General features: G+C 32.6%; 1 protein-coding gene across 4 annotated transcripts in view; it reads left to right on the top strand.

Annotated features, from left to right (window-relative positions):
* ORC4 (origin recognition complex subunit 4) overlaps positions 1-12,262 on the top strand; it is a 78,704-nt gene that overhangs the window by 35,500 nt on the left and 30,942 nt on the right. For 3 of the 4 annotated variants that reach the window (XM_051985832.1, XM_051985831.1, XM_051985833.1), the window contains 2 exons: positions 2,755-2,831; positions 3,102-3,192. In XM_051985832.1, coding sequence (XP_051841792.1) covers positions 2,755-2,831; positions 3,102-3,192 — 168 coding nt within the window. Of the gene's footprint in view, positions 1-2,754; positions 2,832-3,101; positions 3,193-7,273; positions 7,380-12,262 lie in introns of those variants that run through there. The other variant, XM_051985834.1, reaches the window with a different exon arrangement.

The following is a 12,262-nucleotide window of genomic DNA, read 5'->3' as shown; positions in this document are numbered from 1 at the left end:
ATTCGAGGAGACTGTGGCACAACAGGTATGCTGTGGTATAATAAAAAGAGCCCTTGATTTAAAGTCAAAGAACCTGGGTTCAAATCTCAGCTCTTCTTGTTTGGTCTTTGGGCTTCAGTTTCTTGATCTGAAAATTAAAGAATGCATACATGATTTCTAAGGTCTCTTCTAATTCTAAACTTTAAGTCTTATAGGAGATTATTAGTGACCTTAGAAAACAGTTCTACTACTATGGTTAGAACATAAGATAATTGGTAGGCTAGATTAAGGAGTAATTATGTTATAAATAAAAATAGCCACTTTAGACAAGTAATTTGGAGAAGTTTAGTTAAGAAAGTTTATAATGGAATAGCATGATTACTAAAAGAGCATCAGGGTCAAGGAAAGAGCAACATAGGAAGTAATTGTTCCTAAGGACAGAATGCAGCAATCTGGTGAAATGAATATTAGGCTATATTGCAGGTTATCTTGAATAGATTTTGGATCCAAATGGCAGTTAACTGAGGAAAGACTAGCCAGAGGGCAGAAAGAGACAGTCATTACTATTGCATAATTTTTCACCCATTATAAACAAAGCAGAGTTTATATAGAATAAATTTATTTTTTCAATATTTGAACTGTATATGGTTATAAATTGCATATTTGTGTATATGTGTGTGTCTGCGCGTGCGCACATATGTGTGTGTGTGTTTATATTTAAACCAACATGTCCTGGCAGAGTTAATAGAGAATAATAGTAAAGACAGATTGATCAAGACCTAAATATTCATTATTTGAACCTGGGAAACTTGTTTGAACCCTAGGAAATTCTCTGAGATTATATGTTTCAGAGAAGGGACTGATGTGCATTGGTAGAGAGAGTCTTCTTACCTGTGCCAGTCAAAATCATAGATCTTTTCGCTATCCTCAGTCATTCAGAGGCAACTAGTTGGCATTGTAGTTAGAGTGCTGAACCTTGGAGTCAAGAAAACTGAGTTCTAACTGTTCCATAGAGATTTAGCTGTGTAATTCTGGGCACACCACTTAATCTCTTCTTCTGTTTCCTCATCTTTAAAGGAATAATAGTAGTACCTATTTACCAGAGTTGTTGTAAGGATAAAATGTGATTTTAAGAGTTTGGAAACCTTAAAGTGTTACATAAATGCTAGCTATTGTTATTATTATTATTATTTCTATAGTCCTTTTCTCTATCCCTTTTATTAAATGAATGGGATCTTTTAAATTACTTTGACACACTTTTATCATAAATGTTTCTGCTATTAGTGGTAATATGTAGAGATTAGAAATTGCTTATGTATAGCCATCCTAGAAAGCAATTTGGAATTTTAATTGCAAAAAAAGTGCCAATTTAACAGAATACATACTGAGGGAAAATTATTAACATGATTTAATACAGAGAAGCATGGGAAAATTTGTATGAATTGTTGATGCACTCAAGTAATGAGAACCATGAAAATATTATACACAATGGTTAAATAACATAAATGGAAAGAAATTAAAACTCTATTCTGTGAAATTATAATTACTAAACTTAAATCCAAAGGATTAAAGAACAAAGGTACTTTCCCACTTTCTTTACACAGGTATAGGGAATATAGGTATGGAAATCAGAATACAATGTCAGGATTTGATAATTTACTAATCAGTTATATCAAACTAAATTCCCCTTCCCCTAACCCCTTTTATTTTGGTTGTAAAAGAATACTTCTCTGGGAGGGAGAGGCTTGTCAATATGTTAGAAAAATGTGGTTTAAAAGTGAGTTGATAATTAAATTTTAATTTAAAAACTTGGTTAAAAGTTTTTTGTGATTTTTTTTTTATCATTATTATTCATCAGTGATAATATTTTTATCCTTAGCTCCTTATAACTGAAAACTGAAAAGTTTTACATTGGGTGAGGGATTAGCATCTAGTTCTGAAACTCATTGTGTGTGTGTGTGTGTGTGTGTGTGTGTGTGTATGCAGCTCTTAATTGCCAAAATCTATTTTTAAAAATTGTCAGTGAATGCCTTTTGTGTCCTTGCTACTGTTCAGTCTTGGAAATTCCTCTTTCTTTTCAAACACTGATTTTTGATGACAGTATTGACTGGAATGGAATAAAAAATATCTTAAGTTTGACCAGGTTTGAACTGGTCAGGTTTGGCCTCTTTGCATGGAATATTAGATGAATGGCCATTCATCATGGTAAATTTAAACTGTCTAAGGATGCAATATGCTTTTTTTTTTTTTTTTAACTTTTAAAATATTTTACAGTTTGATAGACATGTGCTTGGCATACTGGTGCATTTGTAAAGCAAAGTCATATATTCAGCGATTAACTTATACCAGGATAACTTTATAGTCTACCTCTAAATTGCCAGCCACATTCATTTGGTTGATACTATTTGACTGGAAAGAATATTGTTCCTCTTTTTGATTTTATCATTTTGTACTTCTGCCTCAGGGTTTTCTATTAGAACATCAAAAAGACTTAAGTTCAGAAAAGGGAGAACTAGCATCATGATTGTTAGCACAGGTTTATTGGAAATTAGGAAGGTTTGGAAGTGTAAAGTACGTCACAGAATTTTAAAATAGCAAATTTTATCAATAATACTATTTTGTAAATTAAATAAATAAGTTTATACAGGGTTATAGACTTGCTTCTGGCTAAAAATGGAATTATTGGCACCTAATTCTGGTACTCATTTTCTCAGTATATTTCAAATTTTTATTTGTAGACAAAAATATGTTTTAACTTTCCCTGCTATTTTATAGGTGCAGAGAATTTTACGTGAAAGATTTTGTCATCAGATTCCCAAGGGTAACCTATTTGGAGTCCAAGCACAATACAAGTAAGAAAAGCATTGGTAGCCTTACACATGACTTATTTTTATACTTTTGATTAGAACAAATCAAAATTTTCTTGTCTTGGTCACTGCTAAGAACTTTAATACTACTTTTTCTCCCTCTTCTTGGTATTAGAAGTATTGAGGCTAAAATTACATTTCCATTTAAATTGTTTGGGGTTGATGTGTGTGTGTGTGTGTGTGTGTGTGTGTGTGTGTGTGTGTGTGTGTGTGTTTTACTTAATAGGTCTTTATTTTTATCTTTTATAATTTCAGGCATTTAATTGAACTGCTAAAACGAACAGCTATTCATGGAGAAAGTAACTCTGCATTAATTATTGGACCAAGAGGATCAGGAAAGACTATGGTAAATATTGATTTGAGTTTTTTCTTCCCAATCCATGGATTGGAGTTTATATATGAGCATATCTTACTTCCTTCACTTTTGATACATTGTCCTGTTTTGATAAATTGATACTTTAAAAGTTTCACTATACATGACTTGTAAATATTTAATTGCTATCATTTTTTTTATTCCATACTATCCTGTCTTTAACAAAATGTCTTTTCAAACATTCCTACTCTTTTGATCTCTTCTTCTATTGTGCTGTTTACAAACATGCCCATGTCTTTCTTAACCATCTGTTATCCTAGTTTTCTTCTGTCCTTTGTAGCTAAACTCCCCAAAAAGGCCATTTCCAGTAGATACCTATGCTTTCCCTCTTCTCGCTCTCTTAATTCCTTTATAATGTGACTTCTGATATTATTCCATTGAAACTTCTCTTTCCAGAGTTACTGATGACCTCCTAATTTTTTTTCCTTCCTGTCTTTATCCTCTTTGATCTCTTTGCAACTTTTGTGACACTATTGTTCATTTTCTGTTCCTTGATATTTTCTTCTGTAGGTTTTCAGAAGACCTCTCTTTTCTCCTGTTTTTTTCCTTCCTATCTCATTGCCCCTTCTCTGTTTCCTTTTCTGGATCCTCTTCCAGATCATACCATCTGACTGTAGATAGCCCTCTCAAGGCTGTGTTTTAGGTTCTTTTTCTCTTCTCCCCTCTTTGATAATCTTATCAGCTCCCATGGATTTAATTACCATTTTTATGCTGATGATTCTTCTATCCATGTTTTATTGAACTCCATTCATTTTCTGGCTTTTCCCCAAGCCTGAAACACTTTATTTCCTTAACTTCCAACTGCTAATGTCTGTACCTTCTTTTAAGTCCCAACTAAAATTCCGTCTTTCAGGAAACCTTCCCTACTTCCTCTTTATTCCAGTACTTTTACTATTTTAATTATTTCCTGTTTAGGTTGTATATAACTTGTCTTGTATACATTTGTTTGCATGATGTCTTTTCCCATTAGATTGTAAGTTAATTGAGTCCAGGGACTGTCTTTTCTCTCTTTTTCATATTTCTTGTTCTTAGTACATCATATATTAATAATGTTTATTAAATTGAATTGGTTATTTGTGTTTGCATTGGACGATTCCATTTAGGCCATTCTCTGTATTGTGGGGGGGGGAGTCTGGGGGGAGGGGGAGCACTCACACACCCACACACCCACATGTAAATGTATAGAAATATATTTATTTATATATATGTGTATATATAACATGTGGGCCTAAGCTGGTTAGATAGATATTCTGCATGTGGGTCTAGGTATTGGTTTGGCCCTGCCCTATGTTCCCAGTCTACCCTGCCTATATGCTTTGCCTCTGCCAACTTTGGCTTATTTCTATCTAGCACTGCTATAGCATTCTCTCTGTAGTCTTGGATTAGATGGAGGGATGTATAGATATTTCCCTTATTACAGTTCTTTCTGGTGCATCTTTAGAGCTTTACTGGGGTGCTTGTGGAGAAACAGGACTCCTTTAGGTCTGAATACTGTCAACTTTTCACCACTCTTAGACCCAAGTATGACTCACCTCCGATTTCATTATTTCTTATCTTCTGATTAAATTTGTTTTTGTGTATCTTTCATTTTGCTGGTTTTTCTTTTTTAATTATGTAACAACAATCTTTCCTAATGTTTTTCCTTTGAAATTTATGATACTTCTGTTAAAATAGGTACTAAATAGCATTCTGTAGAATGGCCTGGAAACTATCCACCATTTATACATAATATGGAATCAGTGGGACACAATATACTGTGTTCTAGGTAACAGACATAAAACTGAATTTTGATAATAACTCATTTTTAAATTAGAAATTTCTTTTACTTTGTCTTTCAAATTTTGCTATTATTTTTGAAGGAAAATCTCAAATGTAGCCTGATTTAAAAGTCATTGTATTCCTGCTTAGTAAATGAGGATGATTAAAGACAGGTACCATATTTTACCTATGCTGCATAAATCAGGAATTTTCATAAGGACCCCCTTGGGTAATGTACTGTGCTGTGGCAGTACAAATATCTTTTCAAGTAGCTCACTGTTTAATGAAGGAAACAGCATATAAACAAATTATGTGTGCAGGATAAATGGAAAAAAAATAGGAAGGGGGAGAAAAGGACAGTCTTCCTTTAGAAGGTAAGATTTTGGCTGAAGTTTGAAGGAAACCAGGGAATTCAGAATGTTGAGACAAAGAAAGAGAGTATCTCATATATCAGGGACAGCCAGCAGAGATGCCCATAGTCTTGAGATGGGATGTTTTGTTCAGAGAAACCATTGTTAGTGAGAAAGAAAAGTTATAACAAGAAGACTCAAGGTAATCTACTGTCTCTGAATCTTTTGTTTAACAAACCTTGCTTCTTTCTACTTTTTTTTCTTTCTAACTTATCTATGTATTTATAAAATCTAATAATGTGGGCTTCAATAAGTGGTACTTTCTAAATGATCTACTTGAATCTTAAAAATTCTTTAAATGTTGAAAGTTAAATAATATAACAAAAGTGAGTAATTTTCATTTTTAAAGTTGGAAATTGTGTTTTTGAGTTTATGTGGCTTGAAGGATTTATCTTCCAAGATTTGATAAGTTTTTCCCTCTTTTTGGTCTAGACAAGTGATTTCCTAAAATGATGTAATTAATATACCCAAATATAAACACAAAAAGAATGAAGTGTTACCAGTTTAGGAAGTGTAGAAACTTTGAGTTAGAAGGTGTTCCTTGGTAGGTCATTTTAAAAATATATTTAATTGGAGAATTCATTTTTAGATCAGAATCTCTAGTGTAGGGGAATGGGAGGTTTATTTTTCTTCTTTTCCTACTGGTTATAAGAAAAACTACTAAATATTTTCCCTGGAGCTCTTAAGGGAAAGTGGATAGGGAGTATATATGTTCCCTTTCTGCCTTTTAAGTGCTATTGTACTCTTATGTATGTGTCCATTCTTTCTACAGATTCTGTATGTATTAGTAGGAAAGTGCATCTCTGTTTTATGAGGGGAATAATTTATATAAGTCCAATTCGATTACATTTCTTTGCTTTGAGTTAATTATCTATTAGCCTGACTGTTCATGGGATGCTCACCAATAAGGATTTGGCTTTGTAGCAATGGGATCCAAGAATAGGTATACACAATGTATTTTCAGACTTGCAATAGATGCCCTACTTTGGATTCAGCATACAAATCAACATTGGTCATTATTTCTGATATGAACTCTTTTGTTTATCAGTATTATTTTTATTTACACAATAATACTTTTTGAAAGTATTATTCTATGGGCTTTGCCGAAGTTCACGTATAACTTCCTGTGATTCTTTAAATTAATTCATATTTTTTGTTCCTTACTCAAACAAGAATATTTTATGATAGCCATATACATGTCTAGAACAGAAATAGGCTTTATATCCCACTCTCCATCTGCCTACGTTTTTGTTCACAGTACTACCATCTTTCTAAGCATTTAGGTTTGAAATTTCAGTCACCCTCAGCTCCTCACTTTCTCTTACTTCACAGATCTGTTCAGTGACATCCTTACTATTCTATCTCCATAGCATCTTTCTTATCCATCTACTTTCTTCTGAATTGAAGTCCAAGTAATACTAATATTGAAACTCATAAAGGCATTGTATGTATTCAGATTCTTACTAGTTGAAGGTTATAATTATGTAAAATAAAGTAATTTGTTTCAACCCATTGGAAATATGTAGCTGGAATTTGAATTAAACTATTTCTCTTTTTTTGCACTAATTAGGACCTAGAAGCTATAAGACATCTGCTCTCGTACTTTAGACTCTTATCCCCTTGTGGAGAATAATAAGCCAATGACACTTTATTAAAGAGTCCATGGTCCTTTCTAATAAAGTGGATCTTAAATCTTCGTCACCATTTCAGATGACATTTTCCAACTTCCAATTTTTATAGAGCTAGCTATCCAGTCATTCCAGAACAGGTATACAGAATAATTCTACTGAGTAATGCTATGCTGTGAACTACTCAGTTTCCATGGTACTTTTTCTGTGTTTTAGATGGCTCTCTTCATGACTGAATAATTGGAATGGGTTTGAATCATCTTAGAAGAGAGCCGTGTCCATCAGGATTGTTCATCGTATAATCTAGTTGTTTCCATGTATAATGGTCTCCTGGTTCTGCTCATTTCACTTAGCATCAATTCATGTAAGTGTCTCCAGGCCTTTCTGAAATCATCCTGCTGGTCATTTCTTATAGAACAATTCTATACATTCATACACCATAATTTATTAGCCATTTTCCAATTGATGTGCATCCATTCAGTTTCCAGTTTCTTGCCACTACAAAAACTTTCAACTTTAAATCTCATTTCATCCATATAACAACAAATCCAGATTAATTATAGTTTTCATGATCTTCTTTCTCTTACAACTTGGATTTCTTCCCAGTTTATATAATGGTCTGGATAATTCCTTCTTATTCCTAACTTCTGTTGGGTAATCTTATCTGAGCCTGTTTCCTTCTACAGGGATCCTGGCTCCTTGCCCCTGTACTTTCTGGAATAATAAAGATTCCTTCACTACTTTTTTGCCCATGATTCAGGACATTTAGCTCATTGTTCTTAGCTCTTATTGTTTAATATTGTTATTTTCAATCCTAAGGATACGCTTAACTTTTTAGCTCACTTCTATTAGAACAGTAGAAAATAATTTCAGAAAGCAATCTTTTTTTTTTCCTATTTGTTTTTAGTTCTTTTAGATTTCCTTGGTAATCCAAATTATGCTATATGAACAATCCAGAAAGTACTTTACAAAAGATTTATACATTTGTTAAGAAGCAAAAAATAGGAGCATAATATAGCAGAAAAATAATGGAGTTTTGATTAGGAAGCCTGGATTTAAATTCTAGTTCTATTTAACAGGCCTTTATTTTAACAAAATTCTGCTGGTTTCATGGAATTGGTGGGAAAATATTTTGAAAAATTCTATAAATACATATCTTAAGCTTAATAATCCTTATTTGGCCAGTTTATACATGGAAGTCAGTGAAAAATCTATTTACTGTAGTTAGCATTGTAATAGGCACTATATAAATGTTTATTCTGCTCATCTCTACTGTTTGTTCAAGGAGTTGTTCTCCAGTAAGTAAAAAAGCATCTTTTTCTTGTCACAATATCATTTTGTTATTTTTGTATTTCTACATTTGCTCTTCTCCCTACCTTTTACTATCATCCCTCTGCCATACTCCCACCCCCATCATGGGATGTGAAATGTGTTATGTGAAACAATACATTTCTTTTCCTAAATCCAGAAAAAATGTTATTGCCAGCTTTTTTCCTAGATGGTGCTATTGTGCTATCGCAGATGGTCTTAATCCTAATGAAAACTTGTAATTTATGTGCCTGAAACCTAGTAATGACCAAATGCCAGAAGGGGACTTTTTGGTTCCAGTGTTCTTTTTTACTATTTAGACAGTTATTGTCCTGACTAGTACAGTGTCTGGCCAAAAGTAGGTATTTAATTTTTTAAAAAATATGATTAAAACATGGAAGTATGTGATGCATACCAATGAGAGAAGTTATATGGATTCTCTCTAGAAGTAAAGGTTGTAACCAAGAGACAGTGGGCTTTAAATGTGAAACTAAAGAGCTTGTATTTTATCCTAAAGCCAATAATGTATCATTGATAATTTTGAGAATGAAAATTATACAGTCAGACTTGGGTCTTATTTATGAAAATCAGGTCTACAACTATGTAGAGGTTTGATTGGAATAGAGAGAGATCAGTTGTAGGAAAACCAAGTTGGAAGGTATGGCAGTAGTCTAGATCAAAGATGTCAAATTCACCTTTATGAACTAGATTGAAATGTAAATGAGAACAAAAATACAATACAATATAGGTAATGTTAATTTGTGAGTTTTTAAGTCTATTTGAGATTTCAAGAATCTTTTTCTTTTGTGTTTTGATATCACAGGTCCAGTTGAGAGATCAAAGCCTATATTAACACTGATCCTATGTTATTACAAAGTGGAGTATGAGAGATGCAGAGACAGATTAACAAGTCTTAGAAATTTATTTGGATTACATTCTATACCAGAAAATCAAGAAGAAGTCTAGGTGGTTCTGAATCTCCAAATGTGGATTAAGCATGTGTAGGAAGAGAGTTATTGAAGAAAAGGAAAATGCTAGAAGTTAAGCCATGACAGAGTAGATGACTGAAGTTGTAGTTTATAAGAGAAGACAGGTGGGAATAGGATTATGTTGACTTTGGCAAGAAGAAGGTTTACTTTATTATCAAGAGATTTGGGGACAAAGGAGAGAGAAAGGGATGATGATAAGGGTATAGGAAGATGAAGAGAAAGAGAAAAGAGTGAGGTTTCCATTGAATGACTTCAGTTTTCCCAGAGAAGTAAAAGGTGAGGTCCTTAACTGAGAGAGGAAGGATTTGAAAGTATATGTTATAAGTTATGAGAAGAATCATACTTAAAGCACTGTCAGGCTCAGTGATACCTCTTGACCTAGGCCTAGTTGTCTCAGCACCATGGTCCCTCATACTATCTTTCCTCTCATTTTATCACCTCATAGAAAGAATATAAGAGAGTGATTAAGACCTTGTACTCTTTTCTACCTTTCAAAAATATATCTTAGTGACTTGAGTTTTGTTTTGTTTGTTTTTGTTTTTATCCATGAATTGCAGAAATACCCTATCATAATTTCCAACTTTCTGTTCTCACTTGTCTAACTATTTATCATTCTCCGGCTCTACAAGAGAAAACTCTCCAACACCTAATTTCTTCCCCATCCTATTAAGCCCACTCCATCCATGTACCACTTTAGTCCTTTGCAGGCTTCCCACTGTGTTTTTTGGAATTCCCATTCCATAGTATACAAGCTTTCCCTTCATCATTTTTTCTCAATCTTTCCAGTGCTCAGTGAGATCTAGCTTTTACCCTTTTGACACTATATCTTTTTTATTACTGGCTGTACCTTTATCCAGATACTTTAGTATTTTAGAAGGTGGGTAGATATTTCCTGTCCTCATTGCCACTTCTTGACTTTTCCTTTACAAATGCTAATATTTAACATCTCTTTTTTTGAAGCTCACAGTATGAAAACTTTCCATCCAGTCCAAATAGTAGAAGCTATTATATAGCAGCTTTCAGGTCATTTTCTCTCTTTCCTTTAGTCCCTTAGTCATTCTATGATAAATTGAAGCTTGGAAGAAAGAAGAGTTCCCAGATTGTTTAAAGAATATTGTCCAACTTAGGGGTTGAAAAGTTTCATTTTATGTATTTTTCACTAGATACAGCATATCTGGAATATAATCCTTATTTTGCGAGGCTACAGTTTTATACTAAAATGGAACCTGTAGCACATTCAAAAAAGGAAAGATAGATTGGCTAGAAATCTAGAAATTATATTTGAGGGAATGTGGCAAGTTATCTTTTGTGCACAGAGAAGGTAATGAGAGACATGATGACTGTCTTAAAATGTTGTTCACCTTGGAACTGGTCTAAGCGTTCTGGAACATAATTTGAAATTAGGCTCAAAAGTTATTTAAATAGCTTATCCCTTTGACTCAATTGATACCTCTGCTAGGCCTATAACTCAAAAAGAACAAAAATTATTCATTTACAAAATTATAGCAGTTCTTTTTGTAGTAACCAAGAATTAGAAACTGAGAGGATACCCACAAACTGAGGAATAACTAAACAAGTTTTGTTATTTGAATGTGACACAATATTATTATGGTTATAAGAGTCGTTGAAGGGAAAACTACCAGAAAAAACATTGGGAGACTTGTATGAACTGAAATAAAGTGTATTAAACAGGACCAGAAGAATGTTTTGTATAAACAGTGAACTCCAAAAGCTTAAGTCTGATTGACACAGTCACAGTTCCAAAGGATTCTTATTAAAACATTGTATCAGATAAATTCTGAGTGCAGATCTTAAGTATATTTTCTCTTTTTTCTTCTTTTTTTTTTTTTTTGACTTTTTTTGACTTTCTTCTATAAGACCATACATATTAGTAGTGAACTATATTTTTCTTGCATTCTTAGTGATGGAGCGAAAGAATTTGGACCTGAAAGTAAAATTTCATTTTAAATAAAGATTGTTAAATGGAAAGGGAATTAGATTTAATACTCTGTGTGTAATTCAGATGATATTATTAGAATTGATAAATAGAAATTAAAAGGATTCAGATTTTAACTCAAGTTACAATATCAAAAAAAGCTTGACATTTTATGTAGAACTTCAGGCATGTGAACCACCTCCCTTTCCAGTCCCAGCCCTGCAGAAAACTTTCTCTTAAATCTTTTCCTTGGGACAAACTTGTTTATAAGTTTGTAATAATAAATATCAGTGATTTCATGGTGGTTCTCTTCATTTGTAATTGTTGAAGTCATTTTGTATATTGTTTTTCTGTCTCTGCTTACTTTATCAGTTCCCATGTTTTGTTTTTTTTTTTTTTTTGGCCTTTTTTAAAATTTCTTATAATGTAGTAATATTCCATTACATTTTTCTACAATAATTCGTTCAGCTATTGCTCATTCAAAGAACATTTACTTTGTTTTCCATTTTTTGCCACTAAAATTCTACCACAAAAAGTGTTGGGTTTAATACTAATAATTAACGTGTATAGAGTCTTTCTTTTTTCAGTGACCTCCTTAGGGTATATGCTGAGTAATGAAATTTCTAAGGTTTCTGTTTAGAATTTTTTCTGACACTTTTTTCCCTTATTAGACATAAAATTGAATTGTAATGAAAGTTTGAAGTATCTCAAGAGTAAGAATCAATATTTTGTACTTATATTTAACACAATATTTCATTCTGTTACACCCATGGTAACTTATCTATTAAGTATTTGTTGAATTGTTTGTCCCCTGAGAAATCCTCAATGAGGATTTCTTCATTGAGAAAAATATTCTAGAGATAAATATAGTAGAGTTTCAAGAACTAAACATTTTGCATTGTGAAAAATATTGTTTAGCAGAAGCAGAATTATGATATTAGTAGTCTAGCCTGAGCCCAATTGGAAGTTCAGTTCTGTTACAGACAAGTTTTTGTCTACACATTTATAAGTTAT

This window comes from Antechinus flavipes, chromosome 3, assembly GCF_016432865.1.
Source record: "Antechinus flavipes isolate AdamAnt ecotype Samford, QLD, Australia chromosome 3, AdamAnt_v2, whole genome shotgun sequence".
In the NCBI taxonomy this organism is placed as follows: Eukaryota; Metazoa; Chordata; class Mammalia; order Dasyuromorphia; family Dasyuridae; genus Antechinus; species Antechinus flavipes.
Note: the sequence above shows the minus strand (reverse complement) of the source record. Positions and strands in the feature narration are given on the sequence as shown.